The 25751-nt window shown below is 43.8% G+C and overlaps 1 protein-coding gene across 2 annotated transcripts in view; it reads left to right on the top strand.

Moving 5' to 3' along the window:
* The first annotated feature begins 21702 nt into the window (after positions 1-21702).
* Positions 21703-25751, top strand: part of Zdhhc14 (zinc finger DHHC-type palmitoyltransferase 14) — a 265926-nt gene continuing 261877 nt past the window's right edge. For both annotated transcript variants that reach the window (XM_046456571.2, XM_046456572.2), the window contains exon 1: positions 21703-22826. In XM_046456571.2, coding sequence (XP_046312527.1) covers positions 22582-22826 — 245 coding nt within the window. In that variant the 5' untranslated portion in view covers positions 21703-22581. The remainder of the gene's footprint in view (positions 22827-25751) is intronic.

Genomic DNA, 25751 nt, shown 5'->3' on the forward strand with positions numbered 1-25751 from the left:
AATGATGTTCCATCCATAATTACCATAGTTACCTAGTTCCCATATACCATCATTATTTAATTTGACCTTATAAAAAATCTGGATATTTGGCAATATGTCTTCCAGTTTTTTTTTCTTCATCAAGATTGTTTTTATTCTTCTCGGCTCTCTGCACTTCCAAATAACTTTTGAATCAATTTGTCAATGACCTACGAATTATATAGTATATGTTAATTGATTTGAATAAAATTAACCCTTAAAATATTTATCATGGTTCAATATTGAATAGTCAGTTGATTTGAATGATGTTTGTATCATTGAATATGAGCATCATACATACTTTCAGTTTGCATTCATGATACTCCAACTTTCCAACATTCAGGAAGTTTCATAGTGTTCAATGCAGAGACTTTGCCCATCTTCCATTCCATTTATTCCCGTCAATTTGATGATTTTTGCCTTTATTGTATACAATGTTGTCTTCATTTTTTTTGTGAAAACATCAGAAATTTATTAGTTGCTCAAAACATTACAATGATCTTGACATATCATATATCATACATTTGATTCAAATGGGGTATGAATTCTTATTTTTCCACGTGTACAGATTGCAGGATCACATTGGTTATACAGCCACATTTATACATAGGGCCATACTAGTGTCTATTGTATTCTGCTGCCTTTCCTATCCCCTTCTTATAAGTCTTGTTTTCTAATTTTTTTCTCTAATATATAGAAACACATTACTGGCTTCAGAGTTATCTTATTGTTGCCCTTGGAGGGTAATAATTCTTCTCTAATACTAAATTTCTTAACTGTGGTTTTCAGCAATCTTATTGTGACTTTGCCTACATGTGGTTTTCTTTCATATTTATCTTGCTCAGAGTTTATAGAACTTTAAAAAACTATGTCTTGATTTTGTTGTTGTTGTTATTTTGTCAGTTCTTGTCCGTTTGGGAAATAGTTTCTGCCCTGTTCTCTCTCCTCTCCTGGGATTTTAACTGCACGTACATTAGAACTTTCTACCATGTCCCACACATCTTTTCACTCCGTTGTGTCTGTTTTTATATTTGTTCGCTGTGCTTCAATTTGTTTTTTTTTTTTGAACTGACCTATCTTTCAGTTTGCTAATTCTTCTGCTTTTTTTTTTTTTTTTAAATTTTAATATTTTATTATTTTTTTTTTATTTCTCGGCGGACACAACATCTTTGTTTGTATGTGGTGCTGAGGATCGAACCCGGGCCGCACGCATGCCAGGCGAGCGCGCTACCGCTTGAGCCACATCCCCAGCCCTTCTTCTGCTTTTAATAACTATTAAATACAGATTTTGAGTTCTCACTTCAGTTATTATATTTTTCTTTTATAGAATTGCCATCTAATTTTTTTTTTTATAGATTTCAGTTCTTGGTGAAAACCTCTATGTTTTTGTCTTCATGACCATTGCGATCATAGTTATCCTAAAGTTGGAGTATCAAGAATGCAATGTCCAGATTGTATGCGTTTCTCTTTCTGTTGTTTTGAAATTTTGGTCACCCTCCATGTTTTCTGGCATGGCTGATAACTTTGGATTGACTGCTGGACATTTCTTATAAACATCATAGAGGCTGTAGATCAAGACTGCCTTCTCAGAGAGGATTCAAATTTATTTTGGCAGCAGATCCCCTGATCTGGTCAGGAACTGAACTGTTTGAAGTTGCGTTTCAGGTTTTACAAGGGCTACATCTCTCTTACCTGCCCTTGTTCCTCTGCTGTGGATCTTTAGGGGTTGCCCACAATTGGGCACTCTGGCCAGGAATCCTCTTTTTTGAAGTCTTGAACTCCAACTCTTGTCTTCCGGCACCACAAGGCCACTAAATCTCTGGTCAGCAAGCTATTTGTCGGGTGGTTGCTTGGCCTCTTGCTGATTAGACTGTGCATGCTTTGCTGAGAAGTAGGGCAAGACCTTGAGGGGAACCTACAGAGAATGTGGGGATCAGTTCTCGAGTAAGCCGGCTTCTCAAAATCTTACAGTTGATTAGCCACCAACTCTAGTGTTCTTCTCCCTAGCCCAGTGAGAATCTAGCACCACTAGGTCATCTTGTTTGTTTATTTATTTGCATCTTTAAGCCCCAGAAAATTCCCTGGGATAAATTTTCAGGGGAGTCCTCTGGCTCACCCCAATACATTTTACTTGTCCCAGGACTTGGGCCCTATTTAGTTCTGGCTCTTTGGTTATTGACTATCTGTTGTGTTTATAGCTTTTTACTTGGGATTGTTTTATCCTGCCTTTTTGGTTGTGTCTGTGGGAGAGTTAGTCTGATACAAGCTACTCATTCACAGGCAGAAGTAGAAGTTTCTCATTCCTTAATTTTTAAAGAAGAATAACATGCTCTCAGAAACCTGCCTCGTGTGAAGGGAGGATTCTTGCCCTTCACTCGAGTGTGGGAAGCTTCTTGTGATGCTTCTGTGTCTTCTCAGCCTTGTTCTCCACTTGACACTTGGCTTTAAGTAGATTTGGAGACTTTGGACAATTGGGTTACATGTTCTGTAACTTTCCATCACTCTCTGAGGGCCTGACCTTCATCAGACTGATCTCTGGGGGGAACAGAATGGTATTTCTCAGCTGTTGAGGAGCTGGGCGTGTGGTTATGGCAGCATTGGTTGATTTTCCAAGACTGGACTTAGCCTTGATGAATCCACGGGGATAAAAGATGGGTTTGTGTCATCAAAACCTCCACGAAGGAAAACAGCTCAATAACTCCCTCTTAAGCTAAGGCTGTTGCCCTGCCTAAGGAAATGGTTTCCATAGGAAACAATAATAAAAACTGCATTAATTTTAAAGCAATGACACTTAGGTATCCAGATTTTAAAATAACAGAGGAAATGTTCAAAGAGCCAGCTATTTCAGTTTTACAGTCCCTCCTATTTTGAATCGGAAATGCTTGTTCCTTGGGTGTCCTCCTTGCACCTGAGGGGGTTATTGAAATGTCCTCAGCCTTTTCTACTCAGAAACATGAAAGTCTGGCACTACATCCAGACATTCCCATTTTTGTCCATTGAGAGCATTTTTTTGGCCGGTGAATTTTTGAGGTTTCTTTTAATAGATTGAATTAACCAGCTATCATGAGTTTGTCTCTTAAGAAATAATTTGGCTTTGATAAGAACTCTTTGCAATTTTTTTTCTGTATCTTTGACATGTTTTCCATCGATATTCAGAAGTTGCTCCCGGCTTGAAGAAACTTTCTTAAACATGTCTTTCCTTTCCAGTTACGGTAGCATTCAGATGTTATGTTAGCATTCATAACATTGGGTTATGAAAAACAGAAAGCAAGCTTTTGATATTTTTACAAATTGATTTATTAACAATCACTTTTTGCATCTGGTCGTGCAATCAAGCCCATGAGAGATTTGTAGGAGGCGGGGTCAGTTACCAGTGTTCGGGAGCCCGAAGAAAACCTAGTCAAGTGGATTAGCCCATCAACACTCAGGTGAGGGACAAGATTGCTATTCTTAATCTTAAAAAGACAGTTTTTGAAACTTGATTTCAAATACATCTCCATGATGGGTCAGAGATGTGCTTAGAAACGTGGCCAGGGTGGCACTTCTGCTAGTCTTAGAGGGTAGCTTGCTTAGTGGCTGGTGCACACAGCACTCAGACGTACCTATCTAAGGGAAAGTGGCTGTTGTCCTCTATTGACGTCATTATAACCAGGTTATCCTTGCCAGAGCTGTTAGCAATTAGGGCTTGTTTTGGCATCTGAGGATGCCCAGTTCTGTCTGCTATTGTTAAAGAATTGCAACATCCCAAAAGAAATAAATGACAAGACCATGGGAATAAAAAGAGGGGAGTGTTCGTGAGGCCTTGTTATTTTAGAGATAGTTTGAAAAGAGCTGTGTGCAGGAAGGGGGAATGGGGGCCAGGAGGCAACACAAAAAAGAAGGGAATTAAAAATAGAGGTTTTGATCTTGGGGTAAAAGGAATCCTCCAACCTTTCAAAATGAAATTCTGCAGCTGCCTCCTGCTGGTTACCTCAGCCAGGAAGGAACACCTGGCCTCTCTCCCTCGGCGTCCATCGCTGTCTCATCAGGTCCCAATTTGTATTTCCAGGGTGCAGGTGCTTCTGCGGGAGAGTCATGTCTAAAGTCGCTCTGTGCTCTCGGTAATACCCATCGCCTCACATCAGGTAGTTTATGGGATCTCAAGCAAACAATGTAATTTCTAAGCCTTGGTTTCTACCTATAAAAATAAAAGATCATTTCTGAGCCTTTTCACTAAGATCAAGTATAAAAAGGAGGATAATAATAGTACCTACCTGCCTAGCTGGGATTGTGTAACGATTAAACAAAACAAGGTAATCGTGTAGCATGCTGCTGGAACATCATGATATTCGAATAAATAGGTGTGTGCGTGTGTGCATGCACGTAATACACACACACACATACATATATAAACATAGATATGTGTATATATACATATGGAGATGCTATATGTACATATATATACTCATATGTTTACTTGAACATCTATATTTTTACATATCTATATCTCATCCATCTCTCTATCTACCTATGACATTATTCCAGGGCTAGCTGGCAAAGGTGAAGGAAGAGAAATCAGTACCTGCACACTTTCTAAATACATGTCCCCCTTCTGCTTAGTTTGTACAGTGTCCTCATGCTAACAGAAGCTGGCTGTGAGGGGGGTGTTAGATAGGAAAGCACGTTCCCAGCAGTCGAAAGAGCTGCTTCTTGGCACATTATGGCACCTCTCCAATAGGTTTCTGTCACCGCCTTTGTGGTCACTGAGGGGCTGCTAAGTGACTTCACTGAGAAGGCCTTGGGTTTACAGAAAGACCTTTCCCATCAAGTAAAGACTACAGGCAATAGACAGATTACGTCAGAATGGGCCAGGGACATCTTCCCCTGGCAGACCAGGCCAGAGAGCTCACTCCTGGTTGCTAAGGTCTCCTCCCAGGTTTCTAGGGTAGGTGCTGACTCAACGGGGCCAGGATTGTGCTCAGGCTATTCTTAATATGAGATGCCAGTCTGCTTCTGTACCTGGAGGTCTCTAATTCCTTTCACTCTTTATGGCCTTTCTGCCTGCTTTTCTCATTGCCCACTCTTCCCACAAACCCTTTCAGACTGGGATACCTAGTCGAGGACAGCAAGACCGCCTAGCTTCCACAAGCAACATTCTTCTGTGACTTCCACATGGCTCTTCTAAGCAGACTTTAACACTGTTTAGGATGCAGCTTCTTTAAAACCTGGCCCTATAGCAGGGTGTGGTGGTGCATGTCTGTAATTCCAGCAATTTGGGAGACTGAGGCAGGAGGATAGCAGGTTTGAGGCCAGCCTCAGCAACTTAAAGAGGCCCCTAGCAACTTAGCGAGACATGTCTCAAAATAAAACATAAAAAGGGCACGGGATGTGGCTCGGTGGTTAACCCTGGGGACAGAAGGATCCCTGGTTTAAAAAAACAAAAACACGGAGCCTTTTATTGGCTTCTTTGGAGCCACACTCTGGCTTTTTCTCAGCTGACTTTTTGCCTTTGCTCCTCCTACTTTCTAACCCTTAAATTTCAGCACTCCCCAGGGCTCTGCCCTTAGCTGTGTTCTTCCTTTTCTGTATATTCATTTCCACTTGAATCCATTCACTCACATACTTGTCGAAATAATGGGCCAAATGCAGGAACGTGTAATTAAAAAATAAAAACACGCACACACACCAAATTGTGGACATAAACAGCAGTTATCTTTCTATCTTTATGCAAATAATTGCGTAAATTTATCAAAATTGCATCATTCTATACATTCAAAAAATTCAGCAATGTGGTTTGAGTGTAATTAAAGGTCCAGGCAGGATCACCACCAGGTTCAGTGTGACATATTGGGCTCATTTATTAGTGCTGCTATAACAGAGTCCCTCTCTCTCTCTCTCTCTCTCTCTTTCTGTTTCTGGTTTCTCTCTTACCATACTCTTTTTTAAATTTCAGTTTAAAGAGAGTTTTGTCCAAAGTTCTGCCTCAAACTTACTGAACATCTGTGTTAATCTAGATAGCCACATTTGTTTTATTGTTAAGACACCAAAGCCAAGAAAATGGAATTTTTATCACCCCTTTCCCTTTATGCCAGGAAGATCATAAATATTTAGTGGAGGAGTGCTGATGGCGAGCTTTTCTTACGGTGATGGTTTTATACAGGGACAGGACGGGCCGCCATGGAGGCCGACTGTGTGGGTGAGACTCAGCGCTCCACCTCATTCCCACTTGTCCGGTGAACCAGGCATGCTCTCCCCTCTCCAGGCATTCCTTCTAACCTGTGCTTGACAGCTTCCGCATTGGTCTAACCCTCAGAGATTCGCACTGCGCACAAGGCAGCCCCCTCACCAACCCAGGAAAGGCCTTGCTAATGTCAGAGTAGGAAATGTCAAAGGGAAGTTTCCTTGCATTTGGTGCTTTCCAGAGGATAGATTTCTATCTGAGATGATGTGTTGCTTAAAAAATCTTTTACTCATTTCTGAACAAATTGGGGATGAAAGTGATATGGTGATTTCATTCTTCAAAAATATATTAAGAAATATTGGAGGAATACAAAAGTTATTATAGAAAATAGCATAATGAAAACATGATAATCTCCCTGGGCCCATCTCATAGCTTAAGAAGTAAAATATTTTGTGTTCATTTAAAGTCGTATCCTCTTTTTCATCTCCCCTACTACCCTTGCAGAGATAACAAATATTCTCAATTTTGTATTTAGCATCCCTTTGGGTTTTTCTTTTAAATTTTAGTATGTATGTATTCAACCATAAGTGATATATGCTATTACAATTCACAAAAGTTATCATAATATTTTCACACTTCAGCAAATTTCTCTTTTCATTGAATAAAATTTATATGTCTATTCTGACAGATCTTATTATTTCATTTTACTAATTATTTCATTTCATATAATATCTACTGTGTGAATAGTCTACAATTTCCTGAAATAGTCTCCCACTGATGGACATTTGGTTGTTTCTAGTTTTGATTTTTTACTGTTAAAGCAATGGTTCTGGGATTGCCCTGGGACATGTCTTCCTGTGCTTTGCGCTAAGGGACTAGGTGGAGGTAATATGTGATAGTTCCACTGTTTTACTTTCTCACCAACATGAGGAATTGTTTCACCTGTCGTTCTTATTACCATTATTTCTGGCCGAATGTTATGCTAAGCAAGGGGGAGGGGGTTGAGGATAGCTGTCTTAGTCAATAATTGTGTTAGTTCAAGTGGCTATAACAAAATATCATAAACTTGGTGACTTAAAGACAAAGATTTATTTCTCATAGTTCAGGAAGCTAGAAGTCCCAAGATTAAAGTACCAGCCCTTTCAGTTCCTGAAGGTGGTGATCTGATTTTCAGATGGTCGTTTTCCTATTGAATCCTGATGTGGCAGTGGAGAGATACATATATATCTCCCTATATAAATGGAGAGAGAGAAAAAAACTAAGCTCTCTCATATCTCTTCTTATGAGGGCACTAACCCCATTCATAGGGGCTTATGATCTAATCATCTCCTCAGGGGCCCATCTCCAAATACCAACGCTGGATCAGGGTTTCAACATATGAGTTCTGAGAGGGACTCAAATGTTCAATAGAAAACATGAATCTAAATCCTAGACCGCTCAAATACCATCTTTAAAATAGAGATATTTAAAGATTCGAATATTGACTCCTAAGTTTACATAAGAAAAGGACTCCTGGACAGAGGTTTTACATGAGTGAAACTTGAATAAAAAATATGAAGGATTAAGTTCAATAAACTTTCTTCTTTTATTTACCCTTGGAGAGATTGTATTTAAGTTGACTTCAGTAGAAAAATGACACCCTGAATAAGTCTACACTGTCCTCTCCCAATGTTAATTGCAACTTCTACTCCCAAGCTGGAGGGAGAACACTGCTGAAATCCAGGGATAAGGGCTAGCCGCCAACCCGCCCAGGTCCAGGTAGAACCCAGCAGGAGGCCTTCTTTTTCTGGGTGGCAGAGTTTGGAACCAGAGGTGGGGAACTCTGGATGAGCATCAGGAAGGGCCTCTGGGAGTGGGTGTGGTCTGAGAAGTCCATCCACCCATGGAAGAAAAGGCAGCGCTCAATACAGCCGTTTCCCTGGTAGCACACAAGAGAGGAGAGATCCACAGGACACTGACAAAAGTTTGCCATGGGAGTTCCACTGCAGGCTATCACAGAATAATTGGTGACTGAATAGGCCCTGTCTCCACAGTGGTTAGAAAATGAGCCAAAATATACGAAGCAGCCGCTTTTAGAAGTTGTACAACAGGCAGAAAATGAGGGGAGTGCTACAATCACCTCAGCTCTTTGCCCAAGGGAATTTTCTGGACTTTTGAGCAAGGAGAAGCAGCCCTGGCACACCCTGGACATTCATCACGCCAAAAAGGCAATGTTACAGGGATTGGTTGTTACTCTAGCCTTAGAGTGAAGACCACTCTAGACCCAAATCATAAACCTTATAAGCAAACCTTGAAATGCTTAAGCTGTTCCAGCCCTGAGTTGACTATCCAGTAGGAACAAACAAAGAAACAAAGACAACTAAATAAATGTACTAGTCCAATTTCTGTAACTGTAACAAAATGCCCAGAATAATAAACATAAAAAAGCAAAAGGTTAACTTTGGCTCCCAGTTTCGGAGGTTTTAGTGGATGGTCAGTTGGCCTGTGGCTTTGGGGCCTGTGGCAAGGCAGAGCACAATGGCAGGGTGCATGTGGCCGTGAAGCTGCTGACCTCATGGTGACTGGGAAGAAAAAGAGGGAGAGGAAGGGGCTGGAGCCCACCATCCCCTCAAGGGCACTCCTTAAGTGACCTAAGTTCTTCCTACCTCTTGAGATTCCACTACCTCTCAGTAGCCCACAGGCTGGGGACTAAGCCAGAGAGCCTTTGGTGGAAACTTACCCCAGCCACAGCAATAACAGACATCCCTGTTCTCAACAGTGTAGCATTCCCAATGTCTGGCAACATTGGAGAATTACTAGACATAGAAAGAAGCAAGAAAACCTGACCCAGGAACAAGAGAAAAACCGAGGTCTAGGAAGCAACCATGAGGTAAATCAGATGCTCTAATGAGCCGACAAGGACTTTAAAAGACAGTGCTTACAAATACGATCAAGGACTTAGAAAATATGATCATCAGTCAAGAGATGAACAAAGCTCAGCAAGAAAGGAAAACCCCAGAGAAGAACCCAATGGAAATTAGTAGCTGCAAAATAAAATATAAAAGTGCAACGGGTAGGTTTAATGGCAAATTGGAGATAGCAAAAGAGTCTGTGAACTTGAAGACAGACTAACAGTAGCTATCTGATCTGAAGAACAGAAAGGTAAAAGACTCTAAAAAATGAATACATGGAGCCTCATTAATCTGTGGAGCAATAGCAAGCAGTTTAACACACATGGAATTGGAGTTCCAGAATGAGAGGGGAGAGAGTGGACCACATACAAATATATGTGTGTGTATTGTGCGCGCGCTTGCGCGCGCGCGCGTGCACACACATACACACACACACACACTACATATACAAGCAAGGATCAATATTTTCCCATATTGAATAAAGAATGAATACAAACTAACAGATCTAGGAAATTCTGAAACTTAGCTTAGGCAAGATAAATAAAAAGAAACCACAGTTGGACACCTTACAGTCAAACTTGAAGCAGACCAGAGACCCCCACCCAGAAGGCCCTTACTATAATTAAGCAGAAACCGCCACCATATTTGTAACATATAAGTTACTCTTCTTGTCAAAAAGCTTTTTACACAGGGTATCAGCAAAAACTTCTGTAGAGGGCACTGTGGTGTGTAGCTTCCTCTTTGTTGTAGATGCCAGGGTTGCAGGGAAAAAAAAAAAAACCTTACAAAACCTCTATCTAGTCTAAAAAAAAAAAATGGAAAAGCACCTGTCATGTGAACCTTCAAACCCCTCCCCCACTTGGGTATAAAGTTCCAAGAATTTCCAGACTCGCGTCCACAGAATTTTAGGCCATAGCCCCTCTGGACCCTGCAGCCAATAAACCTGCTTCCTGAAAATTCCCTGGGTGTCCAGCCTCTTCTGTCCTACATCAAACTGAAGAAGAGTCCTGAGAGGCCCTTTTTCTGAGGGATGGCCTACTGGGGGACAGCAGCACAGTGAGAGCTGGCTTCTCATCAGAATTGATGGACACTAGAAGAAAAGGTCTAACACCTTTGGAATAATACTGCGGGGACAGCACCCGTCACCCAGAATTCTAAATCCAGTCAAAGTGTCCTTAGGAAGTAAGGGCACCAAGACAGCCCCAGATAAAGGAAACCTTTCTTTAGCATTTCTTTAGGTTGAAATAAATTGGCACTAGATAGAAATGTGGAGCTATGGAAAGGAATAAAGAGAATCAGAGTGATAAGTATGTGACTGAATATAAAAGGGTTTTTTTTTCTTGTGATGTCTTTAAGTGACATATGAGTTTGTTGCTGTTCTTTCAGAGACACAGACTTATTTGGAAAGCTTGGAGGGAGAATGCCCGCCATCTTTTGAGAGAGACGTTTTGGGGTAAAGCAAGGACCACACATTCCACATTCAGGGGAGAATGTGGGTGGGCCATCTCCAGAGGGAGAGAAAGTCAACCACGAGTATTTAAAGCAAAAATTAGTCATCATTTTTGTGATTTATAACATAGTTATGTGACGTCAACTGCAGGAAATAGGGGTAAATAGAACAATACTGTTTCCAGATTTTTAAACTTATATTAAACTCTAAAGACCATGATACATGTGCATATTCTAGCTCAGAGAATAACTACACACACACACACACACACACACAGGCAGAAGGGTTAGCTCAAAAGCCAGTAGAGGAAATAAAATGGACTATGAAGAAAATTTTGATAAAAGCCAAAAGAGGTCAAGAAATGAGTAAATATCAGAATCAAATATCAGATCAGACTAATAGAAAACAAAATTTTAAAAATGAAAAATCTAAACCCAATCATCAATAATCACATTAAATGTACAAATGTTCCCATTAAAAACAGATGACCAGACCAGATTTAAAAAAAAGCAAGACATATTTCCATGCTATTTGGAGTTACCCTATATAAAGTATCAGAGAAAATGAAAGTCTAAAATGGAAAAACCTATACTGTGCAAATAACACGTGTAAGAAATCTGGAACAGCTAAATTAATACCAGATAAAACAGACTTCAAGACAAGGAATATAAACACATTTTGATAAGTTTAAGAGGATTGAAATCATACAAGTTCTCTGACTACAAAATAATTTAAATAGAAATGAACAACCCACTTTTATAAACCAGGGATAAAAGAAGAATTCACAAGGAAAATTAGAAAACACTTTGAACTCTGATAATGAAGATACAACATTAAAAAAAAAATGTGTGGGCTGTATCTAAGGTGGACCTTAGAGGGAAAGTTAGAGTTTTAAATACTTACAAAATCTAAAAGCTTAAAAGAAGGTAGGAAAATTGGAGCAAAGTAAACTCAAAGCAAATGGCTGCAAGGCAATTATAAAGATAAGGGTAAATATAAATGGAATAGAAAACAAGTAACAGATTAAATTAACAAAGCAAAAAGCTGGTTTTCTGGAAAAAAAATTAATAAAATAACCCCAACAAGACTGAGAATTTGCCAATATTCATAATTTACCAAGACAGCCCCAAGAAGAAATAGAAAATAACTCTGTGTCTTTTAAATAAATAAAATTTTGTATCATAACCTTGTCTAAAATAGAACTCCATGACTAAATGAATTGACAGGTGAATCCTATCAAACATTTAAGAAATAGCAACAATCTTTATATTAAAAAAAAAAACTTAAAAATAGATAAGAGTTTATTGCCACCCTGTTTTATGAGGCCAGGAGAATCCTGAAACTTGGCAAAGCCATCAAAAAGAGAAAGAAAAAAGATATCACCGCACAATTAACTCGTGAACATAGATACAAATTTATTTTCAGCGAGTGTCAGCAATTCAATTTCAGCGATCTATGAAAAAGGGCAATCATTTTGAGCAAGTGAGGATTACCTCAGAAATGTAAAATTGTTTCTTAGCATTCCATTTCATCCAACGTAATAAACTATATTAATAGAACGAAGGAGAAAATTAATCATGTCAACCAGCATGGAAAGCACCTCTGACCAAGTTCAGTACCAAGCTGTAACACCAGGAGGAGAGGAAGTTCCTTCAGCCTGTAAATGGCGTCTGCAAGAATCCCAGGGGCAATGTCATCCTGAATGAAACATTCCAGGCTCCCCGCTCCCAATCCCAGGGTGCTATGGGTTTTGTTCAGTGGACTTGCTGCCCTGGCATCCATTTTTAGGCCTTGAATAAGGTGTGAAAACCCCGAGGTACCCCATCCCCTCAGGCTTAGTTAAACTCCCCCTCCCCATGAGGTGGTCTTCCATACAGCTGCCTGGGCCTCATCTCACAGGGAGAACCCAACTCACCCTCAGCTTTGGACCACCTCAGAACCTCCGGGTCAGCAGCACCAAGTCAACAAGTTCTCCCCTTTGTGTGCATGCACGTGTGTGTCTGTGTGCATGCACGTGTGTGTGTGGTTTAACTAGCCCACCCACAGCCCTGCAGGAAAGCCCAAGGGACAACATGCACAGGCTGGTCAGAACACAGTCACCCAGTTGCACAATCTCTCCTCCCTTTTTCTCTCCTGCACCTGCTGGTTGAAGTCCTCCTCCCTGCCAGATGCTCCCTGGGCCTCCTGTCGTCACCCGGCACCACTCCGGGAACTCTGGGTGATTAATTTCCTCCACTTCATGCATTTGGGTGTGTCTCACCTGCCTGACACACCTCCTTCCAGCCAGATTTCTGGGAAGCAGTCTTCCCAGACTGGCCACTCTCAAAACAGAGACCTTGAGATTGAATGAGAAAGAAGCCATAGCAATAGAAACCATAGAAGACGTCTACTATTTTTTTTTAAATAAGAAAGAAAGGGCTTTAAATAAGTACCTAACTTTTTGCTCGTGTTATGGGTTAGCAACTCTGAAACCTTTTTTTGTATTCTAGGCTTGAGGAAATCAGTAAATATACTGAGATTCAGAGGAAGGAGCCATAAATGTGGACTATGAGAAGCAGGGAAGGCGGCCTGTAGTTTGGATTGGAACTGCAAGTGTCAGCATGAACACGTGGTTTTTCACATTGAAGAAAATGAATACAAATACATGTATGACTGTCTTTATAGAGATGGAAAAGAGGAGCACAAACACATGCACACCCTATTAAAAGGAACCAGAGATACACAAGCACCTAACATCTCATTAAAAGGAACTAGAACACTTGGAGAAATAACAGGTAGCAGGGCCAGACAGGGAAAGAATACCACGATCCTGGAACAGCCGATCGAATCAGACAGCAGGGAAGCAAGTGCTGAGGGAATGTCAATTTACAGAGCTAGCTGAAGAGGCTAGCCCACCTACATTTGGGGCAATTTGAATGTCAAAATAACTATTCACAGTAATAGAGTAGAACCCACTGAGTAACATAAGTTGTATGAGGCCGTGCTGGGATAAATATGTTAGTATGTACTGAACGAGTAGATACGTAAACAGAGAAGAAAAGAAAGCATTTCCTTACCATAAAATGCCAAGAGGGAAAGAGAGGAGGGGAGAGGGAGGAAGAGAGGAAGGAGGAATGCGGGAAGGAAGGAAGAGAAGGAAGCCGGGAGAGAGGACAGAATTAGGGAATCACTAATGCACACTAAAATTAAGGGGTGAAAATTTGATGAAGAAAAATAACATTATAGTTTTTGTAATTATTGATTACAAAGGAGTAATAGTAACTTCATATTAGAAAAACCCAGTGGAGTCATCTTATCCTAACAATTACAAAATGACCATCACCAACTCTGGGACAAGCCAACATTATGCGCCTTTTGATATGATACCAAGAAAGACACAACTTCATTTTCCTGGCACTCCTACCAAAGATGCATAATCTGATTTCTAAAAAAGCTAAAAACGCTTAATAGAAAGGTAAAGAACAGTCCTGATTTATTTTTTTTAAAAAAGTGTTGTTCCAAAAACAATATAAATAAGTAAATTATGTTACTATGTTTGTTCTGGAAGAATTTAAAGCCCAGAAACAAGTCTATATTTGAACAAATTGAAATGTCTCTCAATGTGAAACATTAATTACTGTCGGAATGATAGAAAGTTATAAACATGAACATTTTTAGAAAGTCTATTTATATTCTTTCTTGTGGAATCATCTGTAATCACAAATATTTTTTATTCCCAGGTGGGCACACTGGAACATAATCCCAGCCACTCTAGAGGCTGAGATAGGAGGATTGCAAGTGCAAGGCCGGCCTCAGTGGTTTAGCAAGACTGTCTCCGAATAAGAAAGAAAGAAAGAAGGAAGGAAGGAAGGAAGGAAGGAAGGAAGGAAGGAAGGAAGGAAAGAAAGAAAAAGGGCTGGGGATGTGGTTCAGTGGTAAAGTGCCCCTGGGTTCAATCCCCAGTACCTAAATCAACAACAACAACAACAAACCACAAATAAGAACAAGCTTGTGATGTTACTAATGTGTAGTTGTCAGATGTTTGTGGGAGAACAAGGACATGGACATCTCCAGATGGAATTTAGCAATCAGACTACTGACCCCCCTGGAAGAAATCCTCCAGAGAAGCAGTCATTCTCATCAAGATTTTAATTTCTTTTTGAAGGAAAACAATATGAACAGTGAGAACTGCTAACTGGAAAGGGGAACTAATACTACCACAATTAACACCCACTTGTGAATTTACTATTTACAAGACACTTTCACCTAACTTTTTGACCTCATAACCAACCTTGGAGGGAGGCAGTTTCAGTTATTCATTCCAGTGGGGTTTTATTCCCCACAAGTGCCAGCAAAAATGTCAAGTAGAGCTTGTCCTTGGATCTCGTTTCCATGTATTCACGGAGCAAATAAAATGAAACAAGTTGTTCCACGGAGGAGCTTTAGTTCACTAACAGCAACAGACATTTTTCAAAATCCATTCTGTACAGAGGAGACTAGAAATGTCTGAGATCCACTTTGGATTCTTTGGGGATTGTGACTAAGCCCCATTTCTGGAAGGGAGAAGCGGGTCTTTGTTTTGCTGCTGTCCTCTGAGTTGCGAGTGGGCGCTGCCGGTGCAGACCTGGGTGTGGGGACGCGGGCGCAGACCAGATAGGCACCAGGCTCCGGGACTGGCTGGCTGCGCAGTGGCAGAATCGCCCCACGCTCATGGGACACTGCCCCTTTTGCCATCGTGTGCTGCTCGGTTGCACACTTTGCACTAAAGTTACAAAACAGTTTGGGGGCCTTTCTATCTCCTCGTGATAACTGCTTCTTGAACACCGAGTGTATGCTTTTTGTCTTCTCAAGGAACAACTATCTGTGTTCTCAGTGGCGATTTTGGTTCGGGCTCGGGAGCAGCTGGGAGAGAGCATGTCCTGGCTTCTTCCAAGTGCTCCCATGGCTGTGGGGAACTGGAGGCCCAGGAAGAGAGGGGGAACACCTGGGCAGCACTGCCCAGTTTCAGCCGTGCAGCCCAGAGAAGGTGTCTTTGCCCGATTGACACCACCCCTGCCTGTGTGACACGGCTGTAACCTGGTGGGAGTCCTATAGTCTTCCAGGATGTCAAGATCAGGCATCTCAAAGGTGGTGGGACCATTCCACCTTAAAAGAGACTTAGGTATAATGACCCTGGGTGACCCTGGGCTGGAGACTGAGCTGGGAAAAACAACTCTCAAGGACTATCAGTTGTATTAGGACAAAAGGGGTGAAAGTGTACCATGGGCTGTGTGCCTGCGAATCTGTGGGTGTGCTCATGACTACATGGGCCTGGAGGGGATCCAGGCCAAGTGGCTAACACTGGATTGAGGGAAGAACAGGGGTGGGCACTAATTAGGAAAAAGACAAATTTAAAAAAGCACGCAAGGTGAAACGAACATGCATGATGTGATTCCATTTTTGTTAAATGATACAGATGTGTGTGGGGGGAGTGTGTATGTTTAAGTGCACAATGAACAATATAAGGATGATCTTAGTGACTCTTATTTGAAAGTGTTGGGAATTTGAACTTGAAAACCTTACATTCTTCCTATTTATGTGTAATATATATATATATATATATATATATATTTATATTTAATGTACAGGTATTATTTTTGTAAGCATATTAAAAAGTAATATTTTTGTGTAAAGAAAGGCCAAAGAGGGTGAGGGGAGAAGTACAGAAAGTACTTGAGATTGAAATGGAGCAAACTATGTTATATGTTTATGAGTATGTGAAAATTAACCCCACTGTTATGTATGATTCACTGATACATTTTTTTATAACTTTATTTTATTTACTTATTTATGTTTATGTGGTGCTGAGGATTGAACCCAGGGCCTTGCACATGCGAGGCAAGTGCTCTACGGCTAAGCCACCACCCCAGCCCCACTAATAACATTTTTAAAAGGCAAGAAAAAAAATTTTTTCTTGAGGAAAATTAAATTTTTCCTGCTTTATGTCATTTTTTTTTGTAGTGTTGAGCTTATTAAACATCAGGGTGTGCCTTACTACTGAGCTATACCCCCAGCCCTTTATATTATTTATTTGGGGGCAAGGTCTCACCAAGTTGCCCGGGCTGGCCTCAAACTTGGGATCTTCCTGCCTCTGCCTCCTAAATCACTGGGGTTACAGGCACGCACCCCAGCAACAAGCTTAAACATCTTGCATTTTGACACAAGCTCTTTCCAAATGTGCTGAGCACATGTACAAATAAATGTAAGAAAACTGGGTTGGAAGGAATCAGGGTGTTTGATTTTCTGAAGAAATGAATGTGGTTTCCAGAGTTGCTTCCTGGTATCCTAGAACTCAGGTAAAATTCCTTATGACAGTTTCACAGTTTTCCTAGGACAGTGTCCCTCAGACCATATTGGGTGTACACCCATCCTGCCCTGAAAAGTGTACAGGCCATGCAATGTGCTGGGGTCTGAACACGTCCCCTTCCACAGTGGACAGGACCATCCTCCCTCTTGGCTGCTGGTGGGTATTCTGAGAAAGGAAAAAAATCTCAATTTTGTTGATAACATAACCCCTGTTGTCAGTGGATCCTTGCAGCTGAGAAGAGAACAACCACTGGAATCAAAGATGTCACCAGCAATCCAGGGAGGGCAGCTGGTTGCTCTAGGTGCCAGTGGTACGCTTGCTATACCTAGTGCTGCTTCTGGAATCCCCTTCCAGATGAATCAGGGCACTTGGATCTTGTCGACTGCCCTTTGCTACCAATTTGCTCACCTGACTATACCATTCCCACTTCCCTGAGATACTAACCCCTTTTGTTCTGCCTGTCCAGATTGTCCCAGACACAGACACAGACACACTTTGCTGTAGTTCAGGCCTGAGAGTTCTCTTAGCTCTGAGAACAAGATACTTTCCTCAATTCGACTCAGTTGGCTGTTCATCAGACATGGTGTATTTTTACCATTGTGCAGTGGGCTCGGAGAGACACACGGATCTCCTCCATCTTGATTCCATTAGTTCCTGTGAAACTTTAGGCAAATCACCAAATTTCTCTGATCTTCAGTCTCTTCCTCTATGAAACAAAGATTATAGCCCCTGCCTCATTGGATGTCCTCTGAATTTAATAAGCTGAATGTATAAAGAAACATGCTATCACCTAATACAGGAAGATACCCGAGAAAAGATAGTTATTTTTACAATTTTCTTATATAATTTCTCATGTTTCTCCATCTTGATTTCCAAACTAGATTATACTTTCTTCGATCATATTCAATTTCTATATCACACAGCCTTGAACATGACAGGCATGAAGTCATTGTTCAGTATCAGTTTCCTAAAGTTTTAAATCAGAGAATGCACCCTTTCAAATGAAGGCTCATTCTTGGATTATCTGTTATATGTGAGGCATTCTGAAGGAATTTTCTGGGTCTCATTTTCCTCTTATGCAAAATAAATTCTTTGTTCTATAATTCTAGATGCACTGAGGATCTTCCAACATTGAGGTTTGGAATCTATATATTCCTGAAGGGAATTTGGTATGTTACTCTTCTGTCCGATGACTTCACATTTGAACCAGTGATGGATAGATACAAAGTAAGTGAACTTCCAGCCCAGGCAGAATCAACTCCAGTGCCTCAGTGTCTCCTCCCAGCCCTCTTTCTAACCCCTGTCTCTGTTCCTTGCTCTACTCCAGCACACTTGTTTATTTGCACTCCTGGAAATTTCCAGGCTTCTTCTGCTGTGAGGCCTCTGGACTTCCTGTCTCTCATGGCTCCCATCTCTGCCCCAGTGTCTCTTCTGCAGAGGTTCCTCACCAGCTCCAGTCTATCCCATAACCTTGATTTGTGCTTCATTTTTGTAATTGTCTTTTGAAATTGTCTTATTATTGAGTCATTTATTTATTAGCTGTTTGCTTCCTTTGCTTCTCTTCATTCCCTAAATAGAATCACTCTTCTTGGTTTTTTTTATGTCCTTGCTGCTAAAAATACTTAGCACAGATCAGGTCCTGAAATAAATAATGGTGAAATGATTGAATGAATGAGTGAATGAATTCCACCATACCTTAAAGAGAAGGTGTTACTTGGTGAGCTAAAATCCATGGCTGCCAGTCCAGGTTTGAGTGAACTTATTCAAATCTGAGTCACCCACACAAATGAAGTGATTGCCTTAGGGCTTAGTATGGTGATTATTAGCTATTAATTAATACATAAGGCCTTGATATACATGGGAGTGGTAAGAAACACAAGCCCTAGAAAGATATCTGTAAGAAATCACAGCACAGTGGGGCTGGGGTTGTGGCTCAGTGGTAGAGTGCTCACCTCGCACGTGTGAAGCACTGGGTTTGATCTTCAGCACCACATAAAAATAAATAAATAAAATAAAGGTATTGTGTCCATCTGCAACTAAAAATAAAATAAAATAAAGAAATCACAGCACAGTGTACCTAGAAATCAGCATTTGTTGTGGATAATGCAGATAATATTTAAAAATGAATGATTCACTTTTTTTAATTATGAAAAATTCCAAACATAAACACAAGTGGATGTAACAGATAAGAATGTCATAACGAACCCTCTTATGCACTGGGTGGACACACTCATCCTGTGTCCGTTATCCTGTATGAGTGTATGTATGTGAAGCCAATCACTTGTTTTCTGGCCAACAAAAAGTGCACACTAGATGGGGCCTCTGTGTGATTGTGATGTATCAGAGTCTGTTTTGCTAGCAGACTTTCCTTGCTGGCATGATGAAGTCAGTGGCCATGGTGGGAAGGCCAGGAGATAATGAGCCACAGGTATTTTACTAGGAACTGCAGGTGACCTCTTAGAGCTGTGAACAGTCTCTAGTGGACAACCAAGAAGAAGCCAGGTGCTCAGTTCTACAGTTGCAAAGCAATGACTCCTACCAGCGCCCCCCAAACAGCATGGAAGCCAATTCTCCAGGCAATGAGAACACACCCTGGCTGACACCTTGGCAGCGGGTGTGAGACCCTCCTCAGAGGACTCAATGTGCTGAGCACCTGACCCACAGGAACTGGGAGGTAAATCTGTGTTGTTTTAAAGCCACTAAGTTTGTGGTAATTTTCAGCAATACATAATTCAGTGCATTACCTAACACCAACAATTTTCAACAGTTTCCAATGTTGTTTCTTCTATACTTCCTTGTCTTTCATAGGTGGATGGGTGGAGTGTTTTAAAGCACATCTTAGACTTTGTATCATTTCACTTGTAAATATTTTAGTATTTGGTATCTCTAACAGAGCATAACCATGGTGCCAGAAAAACTGGGTTTAATTGAGAACAGTGGGAGTCTTGGGGGGGGGTGTTGCTGGGAATGGCAAGCCCCCAGTCCACTGAGTTGTATCCCCAATCCCAGAGTGGGAGTCTTTTAAAAGTCATGGAGACAATGGATTTAGCATATTAATTGGATACCCAGAGAAAACATGCTTGCAACAAATAGAATGACACCTCCTTGATCCCCACAGCTAAAGGACATGAAAGCTTTCATTTGAAATGTCAGAGACTTGCCAGTTGAATTTTCAAGAACAATGCAGCCACAGAATTGTCCCTGTAATATGTTTGTCTGTCAAAGAATATTGAAAACTAATTCTGATTGTGTGTTTAAGGGCCTATCCATTCCCCCAGGACTCTAATCTGCTTTGGAATGGACCCCTGTAAATTCCATTTTAATTGGTAACTCTCTGTTATTTCGCGTCATATTCTAATTGCCATTCCCACCACTTTTTCCAGACCACAGGAAGCTTTTCGAAACTGGCTATATTTCTTTTTCTCTTTTGGACAGTTAACCTCTTCTCCTTGTGACACTGCTCCGAAAGGCTTGCTTTGTAAGGAAAATAGAGCTCTGGGTTCAATGCCATCTCTACCACTGGGGAGCTTTGTGATGTTGGGCAAGTTCAATAGTGTCTAGCAGGGCTGTGGTGAAGATCAGACAAAGAACACGTGTAAAGCACAAGGTGGTCAGCACAGAGAAGGCACCGACCCCACCCTCCCCTTTGTTGGTTCCCATCTCCAACCACCGAGCGCCAGAACGCCCAGCACCGCGCCTCTCCCGCCCTCCTCGCGGGGGATGCAGGGACTTGTAGTTTTTTGGTCCCAAAGTCATTGTTTCCTCTCGGAGCCGGACAGCGAGAGGAGGAACTACACATCCCAGTGGGCTGTGAAAGGAAAGTGGGGCTCGGAAAATCGAGCGTTCCCGCCTGCTGCTTTCGCTCTCCATAGTGGCCCCTTGACCGTGCTCACCCCAGCTTGGGCTCCCTCTGCAGCCAGGGCTTGGACCCCGCTGCAAAGCCTAGAGGGCGTGAGCGCGCAGGCGCCTGGGACTGGTGCGGCCAGGTGGCTGCGCCCGCCGGCCCACCCGGCTGTCAGGCCCCTGGGGGAGGGAGGCGCGGGCGGAGCGGACAGGCGCCCGGTCCCAGTGCTTGTGAGGGGGGTACGCCGGGAAAAGGAGGGAGAAATAAAACAAGCCAATTGTGAGCGCCCGTGGGGGAGAAGTGGAGAGCGAAAGGGCCGGAAGGCAGCGACTCAAAAAGCCTGGCTACCAAGGGGCTTTTACTATGGGAGGGAAGCCCTAGCCGGGGCAAGGGGACCCAGATTCCTCGGCTCTTCTCTTTCCTCCTTCCTTGGAAGCTCGGCCTCGAGACCCCCGCCCGCAGTCCTTCCCAGAGTCAGGCCTGTCTCGGACGGCCGCTCCCTGACCTGTCATCGGGCGCCCCACCCCGTTCCCGGGTCATCAGTAGAGTCCCCCGGCGACTCGACCCAGCGCCCCGATGGGGAGGAAGAGGAAGCGCGCGGGGTTGGGGTACAGGCCGGGGAGGGTCACCTCTCCGCGCCGTGGCTCGTCAGGTCTCGGCAGTTGCAAGAATGGGTTTGCGAGTGACGGTGTAATCGTGCGTGTCCCGAGGCAGCAGTTGCTGCCGGCAATAACCCGGGAGAGAAGCCTGCAGGCGGACACCGAGAGCGCACGGCGTGGCGGCGCCGCGGGCGCTGCGCCCGATCACTCCTCGGCGAAGCCGTAGGGAAGGAGGCCTGCTGCGCCGGGCCTGCCGGGTCCCCGAGCCCAGGGCGTCCGCCTGGAGGGGACTGGGGCGGCGACCCCGCCGTGCCGGTGCCGGGGCTTCGCCCGCCAGGAGGAGGAGTTGGAGGAGGAGCACGGCTGGCAAGGCGCGGGCGCCGCCGCCCAGCCGGCCGCGAGGAGGCGGACCCGTTCCGAGCGCCGCGCGCGCGCCGGGGCTGAGCCTTGCAAACAAGTGTCTGTGGCGGTGTCCCCACGGCCCTCCGGCGGCCTTCGGAGCTCCGGGGCTGGCTCTTCTGAGCAGTAGGAAGCCAGGGAGTCCCCCGCCTCGCAGCCCGCGAGCCGCAGACACCACCCTCCGCCGGGAGCCCTGCGCACGGGCCGCGGACTGGGCTCGGCTGCCCGGCGCGCCGACGCGGGGTCGCGGCGCGAGCAGCGCCGGGGCTCTTGCCGAGCCGATCCTGACAGAATAACGTGCGTGGCTGTCCCCACCCCTGGGAGGGGTTGCCGGTGCCGCGAGCTGCCGCCCAGTTTGCAGCGCTCTCTCCTGGGAGGATCCGCCACCGGGAGGAAGGAGTAGAATAAACCTGGCCGAGGCGCAGAAGTGGCTCCTGAAGAAGCCGGCGCCGGGGCCGCCGCCTTGTGTCCCCTCGGGGCGCAGCGCTCCGGAGTCGGCGTGCCGGAACCGAGGCGCGGCCGGGGGCTCAGGGGCGGCGGGGTCGAGAGCGCGACCAGGCGCACGGCGACCGGGGGGTCTGCCAGGCGATCCCCCGCGCCCCACGGGGCTCCCTGAGCCCCGGGACGCGGGCTGGAAGCCACGGAGGACCGCTGCCGCGGGCTGCGGACGAGCATCGTCCCTGCCGAAAGCGGATTCTGCTATGACAGCTGGGCTCCCCGAGGGGTTAACCTGGGTGTCCTCGGTAAAGTTGTCGCCGAGCCGGGAGCCCGTGTAGGGGTCGCGGCACCGCGGCTCGGGGGGCGGCCGGGCGGCCGGCGGCGGTCGTGGCTCGGCGGGGCCCGCGCGGCCGGGGGGCTTCTGGGGGTGTGCGCCCCCAGCCGGCTGCCCTCGTGGATGCCTCCCGGCGGCGGCGGGCCCATGAAAGACTGCGAGTACAGTCAGATCAGCACCCACAGCTCCTCCCCCATGGAGTCGCCCCACAAGAAGAAGAAAATCGCGGCCCGGAGGAAATGGGAGGTGTTCCCGGGCAGAAACAAGTTCTTCTGCAACGGGAGGATCATGATGGCCCGGCAGACGGGCGTCTTCTACCTGACGCTCATCCTCATCCTGGTTACTAGCGGACTCTTCTTCGCCTTCGAGTAAGTGGCGGCGACAGCTCCCCGTTGCCCCATTCCTCTTTCCTCCCCCTTCCGCCGACTACTTTCGTTTTCTAGAAGTCTTATCTGCTCTATGTTATTATATAATGGCAGCCCGCCCGCCCTCCTGTTCTATTAAGGGTCTGTTTGATTTTCAGTACCCCGAAATGCTGCCGTGCAGGGCCAGGCTCCTGGAAGCAGAGGAGAGGGTAGTGGGACACTTGTACGGTGTGGCGGGCTTTGCTCCTCTCCTGCGCAGGGTGGGACTGGCAGGTGGGGCCGCTGGTGACTGAATCGGGGCGCTCTCCACCGAGTTTGGGAACCTGTACACCAGCCCAGGTGCAGCCTCTATGGGAAGGAGGCTTCCGGAGATAGTTCTAAATCAGGAATAAGCAGACTTGATTTTTCCCCCCTTCTCCTTGCTAACAAGATGTGGGGCATTAAGCTCAGTTGGCTAAATCTTCTATGTAACTTTGCGGAATAATAAGAAATCTCGGTTATTTTAGGTTTAAAAGTGTAGGCTACCTAGTGTACCCTAAATGGAGAATTTCATCCCCCACCCCTTCATTCTTCTTACTTGTTCACTGTTGATGAATGAGTTCTGATTACCTGTGAGGTTTCCAAACTCTTCACTTTCAAAGAAGTTTCAATTTTTAAAAAGTCCAAAACAAACAGTTTGGGAACAGGTGAAAGTAAACATGTAGGCCTGAAAAAGTGTGGCCAGATATGGCAACTTCTGATGCCAGAGAAAATACTTTGGGATTTTGAGAATTTTATCTGCAAAAAAGTACATGTGAGCCTTTTTCAGGAATCAATTGGCCAGTAGCAACTATCTTCCTGCCAACCAATGAAAGGTCTTCTTATTTATTAATAGTCATTAGGTAAGGCAGTTTAGCCATATTCTGAATCAGTTTCAATTGCTGTGATTGAGTCCAGCATTTGGGTTGCAGCTCCTTATGTAATCTCCCATAGCTGTGCTCAGTGAAAGTTGTAGTCATTTTTCCCCTCTAGACTTAAAAGAAAAAGCAATGTATTTATTGGTAGTTCTTTGAGCTTCCCATAACCTGGTTATTAAGGGGCATGCAATGCCTTCAGTTTCCATCTGCTTCAGCTGGGTAGAGTTAATTAAAATCTTTTGTGTTGTTTACTTTTGTCTTTGATAAGCATTAGTGGGCTTGATCTTGTGCCTGGCTTTTGCTAGTGGAAATGCTGTCTCAATCAGAAATGAATGGTCTCTTGATAATGTTAATGCTTTTCACTCAGAACCCTCAGACTCTCCGAGGGGAAACATTTTCTCTCTGAACACGGAGCTATGATGAACAGTTTTAACAGGATTGAGTTAGAATAGGAGAGGAGGGAGTTCACAGATGGAAGCTACCCCCACCCCCTATTCTTTCTCACACACAAAATTTCTCCAGCATTTTTGACTGTGTGGATTTTCCAGGTGTTTCCTAGAAAAGTCCCTGTTGTGCATGGCTGAGATTAGTTGGTGAAATCATGTGATGAGAGGACAAGGGTGGGAGTGGGCGTGCAGTGTAGCAAGGAGGCATGCTTTGTGCCCCCTCTCTTGCTTCTGTGGGTCCCCATCCAGAGCCAGCCTCTTGTCCCTACAGATCCACGGAAGCCAGAGGAAGGGCCACAGAGGTCCCTGACATATTTGCATCCTACGCAGAATGACCACTGCCACCCACCTGAATGGTGAGGCTATGTGTTTAACAGAGACACACATCCCTCTAACAGTGTCTTGAGTTACAGGTAGGCCTGTGGTAGGGCTGTATTCACTATATTCCCAAAGTAACAAAAAGTTTTGAATGGATCCATATTGGCATTTTTGCTCTTTTCAGGGCTTTTTAAGAGTGGAGGCAGTTGGTTGATTTTGTGACTGCGTTGCCGAGCTTCAGCCACAAGTGTGTTTTGTGTAGGATGATGAATATTTCATTTTTTATATATACACAAATCCTTGCTGGATGGCTAGCCCCTCCCCCGATATCCCAGTTAGTACTTACTATCTTTATTTTCTTAGTTTAAACATAGCTTCTAACCAAACCATCATAAATTCATTTTCATTTCTTGATCTCTGTGCTTTTTTTCTGAGAGTTCCCCCAGAGTCCCCCTTGCAGGTTGTCACAGATCTTCTGCATCAGTGTCATGCTATGACTAAAGGGATAAGCGCATGCACTGGGATTTTATGAGTGTTATTTGCAGCATTATTTTTGTATCAGCTTTGTGGGAGTCAGTGTGTGTGTGTGTGTGGTGAGAGAGAGAGAGAGAGAGAGTAAGTTTGATCTTCATGGGTGTTGCTTCAACCAGGCAATTGGAACTATTGGGAAAATAGGAGCCCCATCCTATGGGGCTTCAGTTGAGAAAAATCACAGGTCAATTCAAACTTCAGAATATTATGGCTTGCTAAGACCGTTTGTCACTGCATTTAATTGCTTTGTCACAAGCATTGTCTTTTAAGTTCTTTACTCATTGCTAAGGATAGAAAGAAATTAAATAACTTTGGCCAAATTAATTTGCTAGACACTCAAAGAGCCAATTAGCCACTTGCATAGGAAATGAAAGACCAACTGGCTAATCATTAAATAAGATCCCCAGGAAACACCGGCATTAGGTGCTCCCTGCCTGTCTTTCTTCTGGCCCACCTCTACTATTTATTGAGTGCATACTACATGGTCCCCAACTTTGTTCAATTTTGTATTTTGATAGCTTTTAATGTTAATGGAATTTCATTGTCAAACACTATAATCTGACCCCATCCCCAACATTTCCAGGAAGACAAATGAAAAATGTGAGAAGAAAAACACCTAACTTGTAACTTCAGTTTTGAACTTCTTTATCTGCACCTCTTCTCTCACCACTCCTCTTATTGTGATCTTGAGCAGATGGACATGTTTGTTCGAGAGAAATGAACTTATTGGAACTCAG

Source organism: Marmota monax, unplaced genomic scaffold, assembly GCF_021218885.2.
Source record: "Marmota monax isolate L192 unplaced genomic scaffold, Marmota_monax_Labrador192_F-V1.1 WCK01_AAM20220418_F8-fsc00164, whole genome shotgun sequence".
Classification (NCBI taxonomy): domain Eukaryota; kingdom Metazoa; phylum Chordata; class Mammalia; order Rodentia; family Sciuridae; genus Marmota; species Marmota monax.